This window comes from Trachypithecus francoisi, unplaced genomic scaffold, assembly GCF_009764315.1.
Source record: "Trachypithecus francoisi isolate TF-2019V2 unplaced genomic scaffold, Tfra_2.0 Lachesis_group4, whole genome shotgun sequence".
NCBI classification, from domain to species: domain Eukaryota; kingdom Metazoa; phylum Chordata; class Mammalia; order Primates; family Cercopithecidae; genus Trachypithecus; species Trachypithecus francoisi.
Window position 1 is genome coordinate 16,232,814 of NW_022681469.1, and position 21,225 is coordinate 16,254,038.

General features: G+C 41.1%; 1 protein-coding gene and 3 gene segments (V, D, J or C); all 4 read right to left on the minus strand.

Annotated features, from left to right (window-relative positions):
* The window catches only part of LOC117072417, a 293,342-nt gene that overhangs the window by 134,018 nt on the left and 138,099 nt on the right, over positions 1–21,225 (minus strand).
* LOC117072418 overlaps positions 1–21,225 on the minus strand; it is a 372,247-nt gene that overhangs the window by 124,535 nt on the left and 226,487 nt on the right.
* LOC117072419 (M1-specific T cell receptor beta chain-like) overlaps positions 1–21,225 on the minus strand; it is a 339,687-nt gene that overhangs the window by 118,808 nt on the left and 199,654 nt on the right. The window lies entirely within an intron of this gene.
* LOC117072421 lies at positions 97–1,681 on the minus strand. The segment is given in 3 exon segments: positions 97–617; positions 890–1,029; positions 1,635–1,681. Coding segments are annotated over 3 exon segments (571 nt in total).

Below are 21,225 nucleotides of genomic sequence, written 5' to 3' on the forward strand. Positions count from 1 at the left end.
ATACAGTATGGAATAAAAAAAGAGTTACACTGCTAAATGTTTCGAAACTGACAAGTCAATGTCGAAACTGAAAAATTATGTCTAGTTCTTTAAAATCTTTATGTCCTTTGGATGACAGAGTCTTAGTTTCTGAGCATAGTGTGGGATGTTTCATGCTATCCCTACAATCCTCCCCTATTTCCATCCTCAACTTGCAGAATGCCTTAAAGCTGACCTGTTCACTGTACCGGTAACACGTTTCCCTTCCCAGCCCACCGCTGTTTCCAAGGCAGGTCTGGAGGACGTTTGTGGACTGAGAGGCTGTGGCTCTGCATTGATGTGGGTGGTGAGCTGGCACAGAAATAAGCTGCTGAGTCTTCTTGCTCTGCCTGCTGGATCCTCAGGATGCTGGGGCCCTCTTTGGGAAATTCAGCAGAAAACCGTTCCTTTGGCATTCCTGACTCATCTATGATTTTTTCTTTCTGGAGATAAACCATGAATTTCAGACCTTCCTCTGGGAGCTGCCGATACCAATAACATGACTGTGTCCTTTCATTGGGCTGCATCTCAGTCTTGCCTCCTGTCCCCTCCTCCTGACCAGTGTCTTGGGTTCTGTGTGATGCCGGCATTTGAGAGACCTCAGAGGAGAAGAGACTGCATGAGACAGAGTTGTAATGGCAGAAGGATGAATGTCTTACAGTGAAGGAGCCTGTTTGAAGTCTCCTGCATTCCTTTAAAAACTCACATGAACTTTGCTTTTTACTCCATAATGCAATTATTTGTTTTCATATAAATGTCAATACCTTTCACAAAATCTTTGGTCAACACACAGGTCCAGGATATATTTGAGACTCTGCTGTAGAGCCCAAAATGAAGCCCAGCGATGGTGATCCTTTAGTTCAAAACTCACCTGTCCCCAGAAGACAGATGACCACACAGGAGAGGACTCTGGTGTCCATGGCAGAGTTGGGCATGGAGGGAGCCCGCAGGCAGGGCCGGGAAGGCAGTTGCTGCAGCACGTCGGGGAACCAGATCTCACAGCTGTGCCGCCTACAAGACGCATCTTCCTGTGAGGTCACATTTCCAGTGGGTCCTATGGTTTCTAGAACCAATCTTGTATGTCAGCTAAATGGTAGATCTTACGGACTACAGGCCGCCATACCCAGATCATATGTACTTTTTTTCCCCCCCACAGATGGGGTCATGCTGTTTGCCCAGGCTGGTTCCAAATTCCTGGGCTCAAACAAATCCTCCCACCTCAGCTTCCCAAGTAGCTGATCTCTCCACTATTCTTATTTTTAGTTCCTTTATTTTCCTTTTATTGACTCATATCATCTTTCTATTTTCTGGCTGTTGCTGAGTAGAGGTATTGACAAGAGGTGATATGTAGATGTGCCCATTAAGAGACAGGGAAGTGGACACCAACCCTGCTGGAGGGAAAATTAGAGACACAATGATTTGACATTGTTTATTTGCTTTTTCGCTCCCACACCTCATCTAAGGGATGGTTTCAAGCATTTTGAGGGAACTTTAAGATTTGTAATTCACTTCTGTCACCTTTGCTTATTCCACTTGAATTTTCGATATAAGTAATTCAAAAAGCAAACCCTAGAAAAACTTCCCCCTCTGACTTCAGGTCCCCTTCTTCTGCATACCTATCAGGTCCCCTTATTCTGTAGCCATGCATGGGATGCCTGTGTTTGAGAGATCTTCCTCCTTTTTTTTTTTGAGACAGAGTCTCCCACTGTTGCCCAGAGTGCAGTGGCACGATCTCGGCTCACCGCAAGCTCCACCTCCCGGGTTCACCCCATTCTCCTGCCTCAGCCTCCGGAGTAGCTGGGACTACAGGTGCCTGCCACCATGCCTGACTAATTTTTAGTAGAGACAGAGTTTCACCATGTTGGCCAGGATTGTCTCGATCTCCTGACCTCATGATCTGCCCACCTCGGCCTCCCAAAGTGCTGGGATTACAGGTGTGAGCCACTGCGCCCAGCCCCTTCCTCCCATTTTTGTGTCCTTTCTTATCCTGTAGCATTGAATAAAAATTATGTGAAAGTCTGCTTTGTCCCAGGCATAGTGAAAGAAAGATACAGGAAGGAAGGCACAATCTCACTCCATTGGATAGGCACCCCAGAGGAGTTAGGTGTGTGACTTGTGCCTCTAGGACCCTCCACATTTTGGCTAATAAATAAGGTCATGTTAACGTTTAGTGTCCAAATAATAATGACTCATGGTCTTACTCATATCAGGATCTTAGGGATCCAAAACTATAGTCTTTTTTCTGATGTTGGAGCTGTAATTTTGAATATTTTCATGTTGAGGTGTCAACATTTTCTTTAAAATTGAAATATAACTTGCATACCATAACATCCACCCTTTCAAATATATAATTCAGTGGTTTTTAGTATATTCATAAAGCTGCAACCGTCACCATGAATTCCAGAATATTTCTATCACCCCAGAAAGAAATTCTTTATCATTAGATGTCATTTCAATTTATGCCTTCCACAGCCCATGGCAATCATTAATCTATTTTCTGTCTTTAAGGATTTGCCTATTTTAGATTTTTTTTTTTTTTTTTTTTTTTGAGACAAAGTCTTGCTCTATTTCCAGGCAGGAGCGCAGTGGTGTGATCTCGGCTTACTGCAACCTCTGCCTCCCGGGTTCAAGTGATTCTCCTGCCTCAGCCTCCCGAGTAACTGGGACTACAGGCGTGCACCACCACGCCCAGCTAATTTTTGTATTTTTAGTAGAGACGGGGTTTCACCATGTTGGCTAGGATGACCTCGTGATCCACCTGCCTCGGCCTCCCAAAGTGCTGGGATTACAGGCGTGAGTCACTACACCCAGTCTATTCTAGACATTTTATATAAATGAAGTCCAACAATATGTGCCCCTTTGTGCCTGCCTTCTTCGCTTTGTATAGCTTTTCAATGTTCATCCGTGGTATAGCATGTATCAATGCTTTGTTCCTTTTTATGACCAGTTTTATTTTATAAATCTATTTAGTTAATCCACTCATCAATTGTTGGATATTTTTACTTTTTGACTAATATGAATAATACTGTTTGAAATGTGTGTATAAATTTTTTATGTGAACATATTTTTTATTGTCTTGCGGGTATACCTAGGAGAGGGATGGCTGGGTTACATGGTCATTCTATGTTTAACTTTTGAGTAACTGCTGGACTGTTTGACACAATGGGGTCCCGATTTCCTCACATCTATGCCTATACCTGTTATTGTCTGGGTATCTTTATTACAGTCTACTGGGTGTGAAGTGGTATCTCATTGTGATTTTGATTTGCATTTCATTAACAACTAATGATGCTGAGCATCTTTCATGTATTTTTTGGCCATTTGCAGATATTTGTTGGGGACATGTTTAGATCCTTTCTCATTTTTAAATTAGGTTATTTGTCTTTTTATTATTGAGTTGTGAGAGTTCTTTATATATCCTTGATACAATTCCCTGTGAGATATATGATTTGCAAGTATATATCCATTTTGGGGTTGTCTTTCTTGCAAGTGTCCTTTGAAGTGCAGACTTTAAAAAAATTGATTAAGTCCAATTTGTCTTTTTCTTTGGTTGCCGGTGTTTTGAGTTTCATATTTAAGAAGTCACTGCCTACTCTGAAGGATAAGTCCCTGGCTGGCCTTGGCAATGCGGATCCTCCTTTTCTCTTTTATAGTTCTTAAGAATAACTGTAGGATGTGCTAGCTAGCAGTACCACATCCTGTGATAAAGAGGAATTGACAGGAAAATCCCAGCCTCTGTTCTTGTCTCTCCTGGAACAGGATGTCCTGCAGTGCTTTAACCCATTAAATGTAGCACCTGGGTTTAAAACCCAGGGCAGAGTGCATTTTCAGAGTCTCTCAGCTGCAGTGCAACATGAGGCATATGCAGGCAAGATTCCATCCATCCTGGGTAGTTTTTCTGAGCCTTGGGAGACAAACTCACCATGAATCCTAAGCTTCTACTGTCTTTTGCTGCCTATCTGTGAGTAATACAGTTGCTTTGCTCAACTTGTTATATGAATCATGCAAGTGATGGAAATTGCAGTTCAAGATGCAGTGGGCTGAAGTGGGGGTTGGCATGGCGATGACCTCCGCTATCCTTCATGCATTTCTCTGTGGAAAATTAACACAATTCCCTGGGATTAGTAGCAGTGCACAGCAAATCTGCTTCACATATACCTGTAAGAATAGATAGTCAGGCAGATAAGAGCAGGGCAAGAGAGACGTGCCCCCTGGCCACTAAACACACACACACCAGAATGTCAGGTGATCATCAGGTGATGCTCAGGTGACTGTCTCTCAAAGATGATAACTGGTCACAGTCAGCATAGGGAAAGACAATTTCCACATAAATAAAAAACATCTGAAGCTGGTGATCAGCAGCTTCCTGATAAGATCTCTGGAGTTGGGCGGGTGGGCTCAAGCCTGTGCACAGAGGCTAAATGGCTGAGTTTAACTAACATATGACTATGAACACCCCACTGGTGAGGGAAAAATGCCTCAAGTGAGCATGCGCACAACTCCAGTAAGAACACTACACACGCAGCCCCTCCCAAGTGCTGACAGGCCACTGAGTACACAGACAGCTTGCCCCAAGGAAAAAGCATCAAAGGAGGAGAAACACAAACCCTAGAACCATGGTGATGTGTAAAACCCCAAGTCAAGGGCTAAACAGGGCACTTAGGTCTCTCAGGTCGCCGCTTGGCCCTCTTCCAAGTGAACTTTGCTTCCTTTACTCCTGCTTTAAAACTTGCCTGGGTCTTTCCTCTGCCTTAAACTTCTGCCCGTTGGCCAAATTCTTTCCTCCTAGGAGGCTAGAATTGAGTTTACTGCAGACCCATATGGATTTGCTGCTGGTTACATACACACCAAGGCCACAAATACGTATACCTATGCCTTCTTCCAAGAGTTTTAGCTTTTACATTTAAGTCTTTAATTCATTTTGAGTTATTTTTTGTTTATGGTATGAGACAAGATCCAACTTCACTCTTGTGCACATACATACACAGTTTTCTCAGTAACATTTACCATTCTTTCCCCATTGGATGGTCTTGGCTGGCACTCTTGTCTAAAATTAATTGCCCACAAATTTATGAATTTATTTGAGGGTTCTCAATTCTATTCCATTGATCTATATGTTTATCCTGTTCCAGAACCATACTGTTTTGAATAATGTAGTTTAGTAATAAGCTTTGAAATTGTGAAGTGTGAGTTACCCAACATTTTTTCTACTTTTACAACATTGTTTTGGATGATCTTGGTATTTGGGCCTTCCATGTGAATTTTTACTTCGGTTTGTCCATTTCCAAAAAAAAATTACAACTAAAATTTTGAAATTTTGATAGAGATGAATCTATAGATCAATTTGGGGAGTGTTGCCACTTAACAATGTTAAGTCCTCCAATCCATGAACATAGAGTATCTTTCTATTAGGTCTTCAATTTCAACAATATTTTGCACCTTTCAGTCTACAAGTCTTTTCTTTTTTTTGTTTTTTTTTTTTAATTTATGCCAAGATATTTTATTATTTTGTTGCAATTATATACATAATTCTGCTCTTAATTTCATTTTCATATCATTGCTAACATAGACATACAATAGACTTTTGGTATTAATCTTTTATTCTGCACCTTGCTGAACTTGCCTATTAAATCTAGTGGAGTTGAATGTGTACATATGTATGTGTGTGAGAATTCATATTTTCTGTATACAAGATTATGTCAAGTGTCAACTATAATTAGAGAATATTTTATGTCTTCCTTTCTAGTCTGATTGTCTCTTATTTTCTTAAAATGACTAATTTCTCTGGCTAGAATGAAGTTGTTGCACGTTGAGTTTTTTTTCTTTCAGTACCTTAAAAATGATGCTTTTCTATTTTTTCCACTGGATATTCCAGAAAAAAAAATTTATCTGTACTTTGCCTAGACTCACCTGCTCCCAATAGATAAAAGCTTTATGGAAGAATTTTTACTCACCCATTGCAGAGTGTGGCAGAGAATGCACACCTGCAGCTTCAGGTACCAGCTCTGAGAATGGTGAGAAATGATGCTGAACTTGGAGTTCTGCATGGATTCACATGCAGATTTTGTTTATTCTATTAAAGGGCAGAAGGCATAGATGAATGGATTAGATGAAGATCTATTCTCAATTTAAAAATTTTAGATTCTCTATGGTCTAATTTTAAGCTACTTTTCTTGGGGTGTGGGGGTGTGTGTGTGTGTGTGTGTGCATGTAAGCCCCGAGGTGTAAGACACCAGTGAGTGAGGTCACTGGTCATAGGATGAGCAGATAGTGAGTTTGTTTTGATTATAAGGATAAATGTGAGGATATCTCAAATGTGCCTCCATTTCAAAATGACCCCATTTGAATTTGTATGTCTCCTTTATTGAATATTCTCTTTCATCTGTGTTCCCTGGATTTGTTGGCCATATTTTTACTCTTGAAATCCAAGGGTCACCTTAATCCCTCTAATCTCCCTCACTTTTTACAGCAGACAGTGTTAAAATTTTGTTCATTCTATATCCCAAGAGTTTATTCTCCTCTTTCAAATTCTGTTACTGTTGTTTCAGTTCAAAGTCTCATAATTTCCTGTCTAGGCAATTCCAATAATTAACTTTTTCTTTAAGAAATTTATTTTATTGTTTGTGCTATGAGACTTACCCTGCTAACACATTTTTGAGTGTATAATACAGTATTGTTAGCTATACATTAAATGTGCTACCTTTTTTCTTTCCCATTTTAACATCCCTCCATTTAGTTGCTTTTGACAACTTTGTCTAATATATAGATGGCTTAATTATTTTCTTGCTCAATAATATGAAAAGATCATTTTTGAAATCAAAAGGCAATTAAAAATCTTTGGATTCTCTATGGCTTAATTTTAAACTACTTTTCTTGACTTCACCCCTAATGACATTACACTGTGCTCTTGTTTTGCTGACCTCATGTGTGCCTTCCCACTTCAGTGACAGTCCTGCTCCGTCCTTAGCCTAAACCTTCATATTCTCATTCCAATAGCCAGTGCAAGCATCATTCAAGGTTGCTTTAAAACATTCTTTTCCACCAATATTCTTGGTTTTCACCTCTAACTCTGAGCAAATGCAGCACTTTCTTTGTGTCTATCTAATGGGATTTCCCTCAGCTGCTACCACTTATGTTTAAGTGTGTGTGCATGTGTGTGTGTGTATGTGTGTGAGTGTATCTGTCTGTGAGTGTAGCTGTCTTTCTTCCCACTAAATGGTATGTTCCTAGAAGGGAAAGTCTTATTCTTCTTTGTGTTGTTCATAACATTTATCATAGTCCCTGATGTGCAGGAGCTATTATTTAATAACTCTCTAAATTAATTAAATTTCCCATTAGTCAAGACTGAGTTTATCCTCCCTAAAATTTCTAAGCAAGTCAACCTCAAAAGACACAAATCACTTTTTTCTCTTTCCTGTATCATTCTCCCTTTAGCTGAGAAGTTACTTGAGTGCTTACAATATAATGGCATGGGTCTGGGGCTACTGGGTCTTCTCAAGAGCTCTAAGATTAACATGTACACCAGTTCTGCTAGATAACTGAAGCCAGGATAATTTCCTATTGCAAACAGGTGATTGCATTACTCTGAGTAGCTGGTGTTGTAGGCGTAGCTTGCAGAGTCATTTTAGGTTACAGATATTTTGCTGTGAATAAATGTATTAGCCTTGGGCAGACTGACTACAAATGCTTAGGAATTACTTTTTCTGATCAATCATTTTACTCTAAGCAGCTATAAGCAAGCTGTGGCTCCATTCTTGGATTTATCAATGCCACAATATGAGACATTCCTCAATGTCTTCCTAAGCTTGTCTTATTCTCAACTTCTGATTGGATATTGTCCTTTCTAGATGACTGAAAGACTGAAAAAAGGCAGGAACTGCAGAAAGAGCAGAAGAGTAAGCCTAATGATGCAGTCATCAGTGAAAAGCTTCAAGCCAGGTCCCAGAACATCTGGAACTGGAATGCCCCACCTGCTCCCAGTAGAAAAGGCCACATAACAAAGACTCTGGGGCCTAGGGGAGACCAGTAGGTATGTCCCATAAATAAGGGAGAGTGCTTATGTCTGTCTCTCTGTGGTTTCTCCACCCCAACCCAAATAGCCTGGCACATCACAGTCCCTGCATTAGCTCCTCCCTGTCAAGAAGCCCTACCTCCTGTGCAGCCTAAGTCAGGTGTCAGAAATGGTCAAAACAGCCACTCCACTAAATCCTAAGTATCTGAAGCTGGGTCTTAAGCATTGGCACTTTGTATCTACTCATCATCAATCAAAATATGTATGGCAGGTCACCATGGCAACTGTTCAATCTCATGCCAGCCTTCCCAAGTGTCAAAATTTCTGTTTAGCCACAAGCAATGGCACTAGCATTTGTCCACACTATTGACAAGTTTGGTGGTCACTGTATAGGAAGGAGAAATAATGTGCTGTGTTCAAACCTGTAGGAACTGTTCTTATTCTTGTCTTTCTCCAGATAACTTGTAGTTTGTCTTCAAGCAATGTTTCTGTACCTTTCAGCTTCCTATTTTCAACTTCCATTAGTCATCCTTCAGCTGTCATGCCCCTGGGCTTTTTCTCTCTGCTTGTTCTAGTTCCTTTCTCATTCATATATATATATAAATAAAATAATAATGTGTGTGTGTATATATATATACCCACACACACACACATATATATAATATATATATACACACCCACCCCCCCACACACACATATTTTATTGATTTATTTATTTATTTTTGAGAGGGAGTTTCACTCTGTTGCCTGGGCTGGAGTGCAGTGATGTGATCTCAGCTCACTGCAAGATCTGCCTCCTGGGTTCATGCCATTTTCCTGCCTCAGCCTTCTGAGTAGTTGGGACTTTAGGCGCCCACCACCACGCCCGGCTAATTTTTTGTATTTTTTAGTAGAGATGGGGTTTCACCATGTTAGCCAGGATGGTCTCGATTGCCTGACCTCGTGATCCGCCCGCCTCAGCCTCCCAAAGTGCTGGGATTACAAGCGTGAGCCACCACGTCTAGCCTTAAAAATATATATATTTTTAATTTTTATTCTTTTTTGAAATTTTCTTTTTTTTTCATTAAATTTTTAGAGACAGGGTCTCATTCTGTGACCCAGGCTGGAGTTCGGTGGCATGATCATATCTCTGCAGCCTCGAACTCCTGGGATCAAGCAACCCCCGGCCTCAGCTTCCCAAGTAGCTGGAACCACAGGTGTCAGCCAGCTCACCCACCACAGGTGTCAGCCAGTGCACCCAGACCTTTGTCATTCTTAATTCAACATGATGATGGTAGAGCAAATAGAATTAAATAAAATCCCTGATTACAAATGCCAGCTCTACAATCGGCTTAGTGTACATCCTGCACTTCCCCTCCCTAAACTTCAATTTCTTTTTTAGTAAAATAGGAATAAGTAATATAATTTTGAGTTGCTGGTATGGATGAAATGAAATACTATATGTGAAATATCTAGCATGGTACTTCACATATAGTGATATCCTGCCTAGTTTTTTTGCCCTCTTCAGCAAAGCCCATGCCACCTCTAATGAATATTACAATATGTTCTTCTAGGAGATTATTGAGCTGATTTAATGTAACTGTTGTGATGATACACTATGTTTGCTCAGAAAGAAACTAAGGTCATTCTTGTAACCTTACTAGAAAAAAAGTTATTCCTTCATTTCCAATCTTTGCCCTGAAACGTACTCATAGTTGTGAGACATTGGACAAATTATTACTCTTTCTGAGCCTAAAAACTGGGGATAATAATACCTACACTAATAGTTCTCTTATTCACAATTAAGGGAACAAGTCCCATGTAGCATATGGTCACAGTATCAGCATATGTTGACCACATATGGTAATTTTGACATTTATACTGATATTGTCTAGCACGGCTGGATTGACTGAAGCAGAATGACATCTCTGGACAGATTTCTTTCCACTTGGATGGAACAAGCAAAAGAAATGCATACTCGTTGTTTGTAGTAGATTTGAAGGTATCTCGCAGTATCTGGGGGTAATGACAGAATAACCAGTCACAGAGTTACTTCCGTCAGTGGTCCAGTAAGAGCCAAACCATGAAACTCAGCAAAAAGCTGGAGCACAGCAATCCTAGATAATAACACATCATAATAGTAGGCCAAACCTATGTATACTAGAGTTGAGTTTTAGACACTGTACTAGAGATTTTCATGAATTATTTTATTTAACCCAATACTATCAGGTAGGTATTATTATTGTTATTATTGAGACAGAGTTTCACTCTCTTTGTCCAGGCTGGAGTGCAATGGCACGATCTCAGCTCACCTCAACCTCTGCCTCTCAGGTTCAAGAGATTTTCCTGCCTCAGCCTCCTGAGTCATGCGCCACCATGCCCAGCTAATTTTGTATTTTTAGTACAGACGGGATTTCTCCATGTTGGTCAGGCTGGTCTCGAACTCCCAACCTCAGGTGATCCACCTGCCTCAGCCTCCCAAAGTGCTGAGATTACAGGCGTGAGCCACCATGCTCAGCCTCAGGTAGGTACTATTATCTTCATTTTAGAGGTGAGGAAACGAGGAATAGAGAGATTCATAGTCTTGCTCATGTTCGCATAGCATTTGAGTAGAGAAGCCAGAATTGTGGTCTGCATTATTTTATTCCAGAGTCTACACCTTTAACTGTACCTTCTAGTGACCCATGGCAGGCAGCATCACATAACTGGGTGGGCAGTGGACATTTGAACGTCTTCTTGCGGCATCCAGGATGAGACTTAATGCTGTGAACACAGATAGTTCCTTTGAGAGAAAGGTATTTCTTTAATCATGAGTGAGTAGGGGTCAAAGACTATGCCTATCAGAAGTCACATTGTCCAAGACATTAGGTGGAAGATCACTATCTTGTTATACATTATGCATGTTGAAGGGACATTTTTATTATGTATGGAAAATATATGAAAATTTTTATTATTTATGAAAATATATATGAAACATATAAAAAATGCCAAGGTGAGCACCAAAGATGCTTCTGTAATTCTGAGGATTTCCAAGGCAGGCAATCAAGATGCCTTACTTGAGGGAGTGTCACTGAATAGGGAAATATTTTAAGAGACCAAACAGAAGGCTCAAGTTGGAAAAGAACCAAGTAAGAGAGAGAGAAAGAAAATTTGGTTCAAATAATGGGCACTGGCAGAAGGGGAGAGAGAAAGGGGCTGGCCTTGTTATGAAAGCCTTGCAGTCTCTGGGAAGAGCAGGAGCTCAAATGCTCAGAGAACCTGGAAACATACAATTAAAGCATGAAAATAAAACAACAAATACTCAGTAAACTGTAGAGTGCTAAATGAACATGAGGTACTTTTACAGCCAATGACATCGTTGGCAGGGTGGGCAGGAGACTGGAGAGAAGAGGGTGGATTTCTCTGGAAGGCCAATAAGTATATAACAATTCTTTTATCCTGTTTCACTTTTATTACTTATTTTACCCTGTTGTCACTGGCATGTGGTGACATTTATGTATTAGTAGATGAATAAGGGAAAGTCGACGTCACCTGGTTTTCTTTACAGAGAAAGCAGGTCTGGAAATATCCTGGTAGGTTGATTGGCAGGCAGGAATTGGGAAACGTTGGAACACATTGAAAGGCAGTGGGTGCTGGGCAGACGGTGAACAGAAGCACTAAGAAGACCAAGCTGAGTTTTTAATTTGAGACTTCATATACCACATATCGCTAATACAAACTGTAAGTAGGGCTGGGATATATTTAAATAGTCAAATGACAAAAAGCAGACCAATGCTATAGCTTCGTGTTTATTTCTTCTATAATTTAAAAAATCTATTTCATTAAACCGAAACAAAGAAATAAAGGTACTGCAACATTAATAAACAATTTACTGTTAACAGAGATGCTATCATTTGTGTCATTATCTACAATGACCGTATAATGTTCAAATTGAGATACTTTTGTATGGGAAAGAGGATGCTATTAACAATTATGCCAGGACAACAAGACTAAACCGGGATTGCGTGCTAAAATCATGACTGCCCCTCGCCAGACTTTCTAACATGTTCCTTTACTGCCATCTAGCAGCAGTAGAGGGGATTGCAGGAAAGGTATAACACCTTCACATACCACATTTCAAATTAGCCTCAAAGTTGTGGTATATAGAGGTTATCCATAATATCCTTTGCAACCACATAGTTTCTGGATCTGTGTTATCTGCATATGTAATTATGTTCATATTTGCCAGCCGGTAGTGATGTCTTCCATAGCAACCGTAATTATCATATGCGTAAAATAGCTGTAGATAGATAGATTATACATACACACATATATTATATATAAAATATATTTTATATTTGTATTAAATAATATTTACATAAAATATATTTGCATATATTTATATAAAAATCTTATGTGATATAAATATTTATATTGATATCAATAAATATATATTTATTGATATAAATTTATTCATATACAATGTTATAAATTTTATGCTTATATTAAATATAATTAAATATTTATGTTAAATGTATAATAAATATTCTAATATTTGTATAAATAAATAGTGAGCCAAATAATCACAGTTGTATCAGATCTTAGAGACTAATTAGAGCAAGTCTCTAATTTTGAAGAGGAGGACACTGAGTCCCAGAGAAGTAAGGGCATTTGCCAGGATTTCACAGCTGAAGGGGAGTAAACAGAACCAGATTGGGGATTAGAAAGCAATTTTTCTGACTCCAAGTCCAGTGTCTGTGAGTCTAGGGCCTGCAAGAGAGAGAAAGGAACAGTTGAGTGTTTGTAATAACGGAATAAAACGTCGTGCTCCCCTGGGCAGCCTTGTGAGGAAATGAATTTGCTAGGACAGTCCCCGAGTGGGGATTTCAGTCAGTGTTTCTCTGGCATCCATCCCCTAAGAGGGTCGTGTTGCCATCTGCCTTGCGGTTTGGTTTAGTCACTGCCCTGCAGGGAAAGTTGGTCTTGTTGAGGCAGTGGATCTGCAGTAGTCAATAGGTTTTTCCACAAATGTACATATCATTGTCTTTGTTGGGGTATGTCGGTGGGGGAAGAGTTTGCAGGAGAACTGTGTTTGAGATAAAATCAGTGGGAATGTTTTTGTGTTTTGGTAAGTAATATCAACCTCAGATATCTGGTCTCTGCACTTGGAGATTGGTTTGGGAACCCTTCCTTCTAAACATGTGGATTCCTCCTAATCCACAGAATGTCTTGTTCTGTATTTGGGTAGTTTCAGGAGCCCATTGCCCAGTGTACCCATCACGACCATTTAAGACATTAATTCATGGTCTTGTACTCTCCTGGTAGCAGCTGCAGCCACAACAATCAACTCGCTTCTTTCTTCTGGGGTAGGAAGATGAGGAAGAGGCTTTTTCAAATGTCTTCTTGGAGTTCAGTGGGGGAGGAGAGCAGCTAGAGGATTTGCACCCTGGAGGGAACTGACTCAGGCATGCTGTGCCACCGCTACTTCGGAGATACATGGCTGAGTCCTTCGGCTCTGCGGGATGGATCTTCAGTGTGGAAGACGTTCTGTTAGGTCTTTCAGCTGTGAATCGTTCCTTGGGCATCCCTGAATCAACTGCATTGTTTTGGTATTCAAAGGAAATCAGAAACTTCGTTTCTTGCCTCAGATTCTGTCGGTACCAGTGAACAAATATGTGACCAGAAGATGGATCGCACCTTAGAATCACCTCCTGTCCCATCTTGGTGACCTTGTGTCCAGGGGTCTGGCTGACTCCAGGCTCCGAGTGTCCTGTGGAAGAAGACAGAAGCCATAGAAGGTGAAGGGAAGCCCAAAGAAAACATCTTTTTTTTTTTTTTTTTTTGACAGGATCTTTCTCTGTTGCCCAGGCTAGAGTGGAATGTCATGATCTCTGCTCACTGCAGCCTCCACCTCCCAGGTTCAAGTGACCCTCCCACCTCAGCCTCCCAAGTAGCTGGGACTACAGGAGCATGCTACCACACCCGGCTAATTTTTGTATTTTTTGGTAGAGAAGGGGTTTAGCATGTTGACCAGGCTGGTCTCGAACTCTTGACCTTGGGTGATCCACTCACCTCAACCACCCAAAGTGCTGGGAGTATGGCTGTGAGCCACCACACCCAGCCAAAAACACCTTTTATGCAAGTTTTTATGTATACCTGGACTCACCTGCCCCCAAGAGACACATGGTCACGCAGCAGAAGAGCCAGATATTCATGGCGAGGTCAGGCAGGGCAAGGCACTCCCAGAGATGGGTTCTGATGTGCAGTAGCAAAGAGCAGTGAAAGTTCTGGGTTCTCTTGGCCCCATGAGGTAGGATCTGGCCATGACATCATGTCCCCAGCAATACCCACAACCTCAGGGCACCTTCTGTAGGAGATGGGGATCCTTGGTTCAAATATTTGGCCTCATCCTTATTTTGCTACACAGATGACGTTAAACAAGGCTCCAATCCCACTTGCAGGTGCTTAGGAAAGTTGAAGATTAAGGAAAACATGCGAGGAAGTGCAAAAGGAAAGAGAAGAGAGAGAATAAAAAAATGAAGAACAAAATTGTAAAACACTACAGAAGATTTGCAATGTTATTAATCTTATGAAGTCCTCGGGGCAGAACTTTAGCACAAACAGAAATACCCAAGAGCAATGATATATATTCCTAAAACCCACCAACAAGAAATTTCGACTCTGAAATTCTGACCCTGTCCTAGAATATACCTGTTTAACCCCTCCCTCAGGTGACACTGAGAAAAGTTGTCTCAGACCACACTTCGCAATTTTTTCTTTTCTTTTCTTTTCTTTTGAGACAGAGTCTCTCTCTCTGTTGCCCAGGCTGGAGAGCAGTGGTGCAATCTCGGCTCACTGCAACCTCTGCCTCTGAGATTCAAGAGATTCTCCTGCTTCAGCCTCCTGAGTAGCTGGGATTACAGGATCCCGCCACCATGCCCAGCTAATTTTTGTATTCAAAAGTTTTTCAGTAGAGATTTTTAAAAGGCTAAGCAAAAAAGAAGACCATTTTCCCATTAAACTAGAATGTTAAACTTTAAATAGAATGAGAAGAATTTTCCTGGGAAAGAGAATATTAAATGGATAGATTTAGTTTCTGGGAACTGCACTGAAAACAAAAAGAACAGAGAGAAAATGAGAAACCTAGTTGAAAATGATGTAAATGGAACTGAGCAAAAATTAATGCTTAGGACTTAGGGCATGGTCAGTATTGTCAAGAGCTTCAAAGAGATCAAGCAGGCAAAGAAACACACATGTGTCTTTTGGTCTGGTAAGTATGTAATTTTAATCTTTAGGGAGAACAGTTTTGTTAGAATGGAAATATTTCAAGAAAAAGCTGAAGATGGCATCTAGAGGAGTGACTTCTCTGTGACCAAAGCAAAGATGTAGACCACCAACAGCAAGACTGGGCCTGAGGGAGAGAAGGAAAAGGAACTTGAAATGAGAAGGTATAATATTAAATAGATCAGAAAAGTGATAAAGTGAGAACTTCTGTTTGCAGGGTTCAGAGTGATTTTTTTTTCCGAAGAAAAGAAGTAACTTTGGACTTCTGGAAGTAAGACAACTGGGTTCAACTTATACTGAAATAAGAGTAGATGTTACTGGAGAGAATAAAGGAACTTCTCTCAAGGCGAATACTATGTGGTGACCAGATCTGTGAACAGATTGGATTATCAAATTTTAGCAGAGTTCTTTTGAATTCTATAACTGCTCAACATAAGTGTAGTCTCCTGCCTAGGTAGAGTTGATACCATAATGCTTCATTAGGAATATTGATGTTGAATACATTGCCGCTCATTATAATTTGAATCATATACCTAAAGATTTTTTAATTGTCTGTGCATTAATGTGTTTTACACCAAGAGCACATTAATCTGTTCTCCTTCAGTGCCATAAAGGCCAGTTAGCGAATTTGTAGGAGCTGAAGTTGTCACACTTAAAATGAACATGCTTTTTGTGTTATCTAGGTTTAATTTCTTTTTTTCTTCTATTTTATTTTATTTTTATTTATTTATTTAAGACGGAGTTTCACTCTTGTTGCCCAGGCTGGAGTGCAGTGGCGTGATCTCGGCTCACCACAACCTCCCCCTTCCAGGTTGAAGAGATTCTCCAGCCTCAGCCTCCCGAGTAGCTGGGATTACAGGCATGTGCCACCACACCTGGCTAATTTTGTATTTTTAGTAGAGATGGGGTTTTTCCATGTTGGTCAGGCTGATCTCGAACTCCCAACCTCAGGTGATCTGCCCTCCTTGGTCTCCCAAAGTGCTGGGATTACAGCCATGAGCCACCACACCTGGCCGGCTTAATTTCTTAAAGAAAGATTAACCCAAACTTTTACGTGGTCTGATATTGTTCTGAATACTAAGGTTTTGATCCTCTCTCCAAACCTTCTCTTTTCCCAAGGTCTCCATATTCCAGAAAATGTATTAATTATCCCTGACTTCTCACTTGTGATGGGTGCCTATTGGATGTTCTGACTGGATTCCACCCCTTGAAATCCTTGGTCCACAAGGTCAGAGGGACAGGCTCCCAGACACCATCTTGTTCAAAATAACTCAATTCCCTTGGATTTCCAAGAGCACATTATTGAGTAAAGCAGGATCACATTTTCCCCCCCTGCACTCTAGATTTGTAATCTAGCATGAGAGAAAGTCAGGTTAGTCTCAATTGACTGGAGGACTAACATCTGAATCTGCAATTTTCTAATCACTGTGAGACCTAAGAAACAGCAAAGACTACTTATAATAAAAGAGAACAATGAGGCGGACAAGGTATATAAAAAATGAGTTGTCAGTTGGCCATGCCATGGTTCTAAAGTTTCTTTTTCTTTTTTTTTTTTTTGGAGACAGAGTCTCGCTCTGTCACCCAAGCTGGAGTGCAGTGGTGCTATCTCGGCTCACTGCAAGCTCCGCCTCCCGGGTTCACACCATTCTCCTGCGTCAGCCTCTGGAGTAGCTGGGACTACAGGCACCTACCACCACAGCCAGCTAATTTTTTTTTTTTTTAATACAGACGGGGTTTCACCATGTTAGTCAGGATGGTCTTGATCTCCTGACCGTGATCCGCCCGCCTCAGCCTCCCAAAGTGCTGGGATTACAAGCGTGAGCCACTGGTTCTAAGGTTTCATTGCAGTTTATTTCTGGGAAGTTCCTGTGTTCTTGCTTTGCGGTTCTATGGGACATACATTTAGGCTTATAATACATTCCCCTTTGGCTTAAGCTAGCTCTAGTTTCTGTTATTTCCTTCCAACCTAGTACACCACCTGCTTCCTCAGCTGGGTCTGTGATGAGTTTGTGCCCTAAGATTAGCTAATATTTAACACTGTGGATTGACTGCTGGCACAAAAATACGTGGCTGAATCCTTCAGCTTCGTAGCCTGGATCTCAAGGCTACAGGGTGAATTTCGGGGGCACTTAGCTGAAAATCTTTCCTTGGGCATCCCTGTTTCATCAACGACATTTTCATTCTGGAAGGAAATCAAGAACTTGAACTCTTTTTTCAGGACCTGTTGGTACCAAAAAACATAACTGTGTCCTGTTATTGGGGCACAATATAATTTTGCTTTCTGTCCTTCCCCTTTGACAAGATGCTTTGGAGTCTGGGTGACTTCTTCACCAGGAGAACCTGTAAAGAAAGCAGACGGGAGTTGGAGACTGAGCCCATGAGGGAGTTTGATGACATGGACGAAAGGCTTAGAGCAGGGAGCTGACGATTGCAGAACAGGGACTTACCTGCAGCCAGGAGACAAAGGACTGGGAGGCAGGTGAATATGGGGCTCATGGCAGAATCAGGGGAAGAGCAGGCAGCAGAGGCAGGCGGCTCTCTGTGTGGCTCTCTCCGCCTCTATCGGCAGCTTCTCTGTGACGTGATCACTTCGTAGAATCCAATTGCCTTTGGCATCCTGCTGTATACAAGTAACACAAATTAACAGGATATACGAAACAATTGTATTCAGCCACTGGAAAGCAGGCAGCACAGAACTGTGATTCTGCCAAAGCACCAAAACATGGGGGCAATTTCTACACACACAGAGTGGGGAACAGAGCAACAGAGCATGGCAAATTTTGAGTTGCAGAAACAGGTTACAAAATCAGCAGGGGCTGAGGCAGCTAGAATTTTCAAGGAAAGACCACCAGAGAGGAGGAAGCTGCACAAGAACTCCAGATGTCTGGAGGAATTATCTTAAATTTTTGGCTAAACAGTAATCTGTGTCTGTGTAGGAAAAAGCTTTAAAAGGCATTGGAGAGAAACCCCAGAAAGGCTTCACCAGCATCCACAGAATGTCCATGCTGTAGTAATGAGACAAAATTAGGCTAGAGCAGGAGTTGGTGAACTACAGCCCACGGTCCAGGCACCTATTTCTGTAAACTGTTTTAGGGGCAGGGGGCAGGAAGGTAGAGGTAGTTCCAGAATGCCTGCGTGAGGAGCTTTAAATACCCTCGCCCCAGAGAAAAAGATGTAACTGCTGAAAATTTAAAAATAACCATTGGGGATCTCTGAAAATTCATGAGTCACGGTCAATTACCTGAATCTGACCTTGGGTTAATACTTCTTGGCCTCTTAGAGAGTTGGAAACATCTAGTGTTGTTCATCTCTATAGGTGGTGATGTAATAAACTATTCCATAGTAGGGATATCTGCATTGTCTTTCAAAACTAAAATGAGGATGAGGACACATTCATTCTCATCCTCTGAAACCAACAATCTATAGCTAGGAGGTACCAATTCTTTCTTATACTTGTGAACCTTATGCACTTAAACATCCATTTTTCCAGTCCATCATTATGAGTATTTTAGTCCACTAAAGATCATAAGATAGTGGCTTTTAGAAAGCTATTCTGGTAGATTTCAGAAATCCCGTTTCTTCTGAACAAGCTGTGGTACTTTATATTTTGTATTACTATTAAAAATGTAAATCAGACTCTAATAATTTTAATATATCTTCTAAAGCACCACATCTAACGTTTAAATATAAGGCCTGTTTATATGCCACATAAGTGGTTCATCAACAGATTTATATTAGGGAAAATAGTTAAATGCATTGTAAATAATGCATGACCCAGGCAATTTATTTGTCTTAAATTCTGGCACAAAGTTTTAGCAGTTCGAATTTTCCTACTTGATGAGAAAACTGCAAGACTGCATCCATGTTCCTATGAGGGAAGTTTCTTCTCTTTCTTAGGGCATGGATTCATGAGAGTGAGGTTCTGTCTTGTCTAGGCTTGCCCTTAAATGCAGAGAGCTATACAGCTGTAGGATTCCTTACAAGTCTAAATGATACAGATGTCTGCCAGACTGGGTTTGTACTGGCCAGTGTTAAGGTAACAGGTTCCTTCTTATCCAGAGTGGCATTGTTCTCATCATGTACATCTCTTTGGTTTATAACTTCCAGGAGTTTAAAACAAGTCTATCTGCCTTGTTTATTACCTTATTTGCAGAACCTGGAACAATGTCTGTTACACAGGAGTTCCTAAATACATATTTGCTGAACAAATGACATAAGAATGAACATCAACAGGCAGTCTAAGTCCTGAGTCTTCTTTACAGCATTGTAAGTTTCATCACTCACATCTGAGTGTCACCTCTGTTTCTATCTCTGTAATCAGGATATCCACAGAGTCTGTGGGACTAGAGTCTAGGAGCAGGGCCTGGAGAGGAAAATGGGGGTGAATATTGGACTACCAGAGGAAGGTGTGGAAAAAGACTACAGTGTTAGTGCCCGAGGCAGACAGGCTATCTATGCCCAGGACTCACTGCCCTCAGGAGGCAAAGGGACACACAGCAGAGGAATCTGGTGCTACAGGCAGGCTTGGAGAAGCAGCGGGCCCTCAAGCTTCAGAGCTCTAAAGGCTCTGCCTCCAAATTCTGTGTGGTGTTTCTATTTTGTCTCTATTACCTACAGCTCTCTAAAACCCTACACATATTTGCTTGGCAAGAAATTGGCAAGTTTTTAAGGATCAAAGAGGGGTCTCAGACTCTCAGATAAAATAAAACAGGGTTAGTTTTTCTAGGTTAAACTAATGTGTGGTCAGCACTAACGGCATAACTCAGAGAATATACAGGTGGCTAGTTTATGTCTACTCTTAATGAGGAAGCAAGGCAGGCAGGAAGAAAGGGAAGAAGGAGGGAGGGAAGATTGAGAAGGACAAGAGAGAGATCTATTTTTATTGAACCTGAGCTTCCTCCGGAAAGACAGGCTTTATGCAGGTCGTATAAATTAATTAATCATCTCTAAATAGTATGGTTCCAAATTGTATGGTTCATACGGAAGAATCATGAAAAGGTCTAAGCCAGCCTCTCTAGCTAAATCCAGGGTTCTAGTCCCTGTGGTGAAAGTGCTAAACCTGTAGGTCTCTTCTCTCTCGGTTGGGCAGGAAGAGGGTGGGTGTATATCTGTGATATCACCACATGTACCCACTCTCGGACTCCAAGTGTCATTTTTGACATAGTCAGCTTGCAGTTTATGGTGACCCTTTCCTTGTATCTCACAGCTTTCTGGACTGCATGTTGGGCTAGTCTGGATAAAGGATGCTCTACAGCTTCTCTCACCGCTCTTGGAGGCAGCTGATTTTCTGCCTGCACCTGTCCCCGAACAGCCTGTCACTTCTTCATCCATGTTCCACCCTCATAGGTTCCCTACCATGCATATAACCATGGTTCAAAGTTTACTACTTGAGGAAAACACCTCACATCCCTACAAGTTAAAGAGTTTATGTTTCATTTCTCACCTTCTAAGGGAGACTCATTCATCTTTAAAGGATCCCTTGGGATCAAAATTTAAGTTCTGCATTTTTTACCCTTCATCCTCCCAGGTTTATCCCAAAGACCTTCTTACTCTGTGTTGGTCCTCAGTGCAACTCAGTGCTAGTCACCAGTGAGGCATAGTCACCAGGACTCACCCCTCTGGCCAAGACCCAAAGAAAAGCGAGGGCAATGTTGGTGAGAGTGTGGAAATCTTCCGGTTTATAGCCATTTACCTTCCTATTCGAAGGTCTGACTTAGAATCCATGTAAACTCTGAAGAGAGAATGAGCCTGGGAAGTAAATTGTCTACATTTTGATCCTGGCTCCATCACAAACGAGATACATAATAAAGGGCTAGTTACTTGTCTGTGTCTCAGTTTCCTCATGGATAAATGAGTGAGGTTACAATAGTACTAACTTTCTGAGGTTGTTGTAAAACTTACATGAACTATAAATATATGTGAAGAAGACTTAAGGTCTAGCACGTATTAAGTGC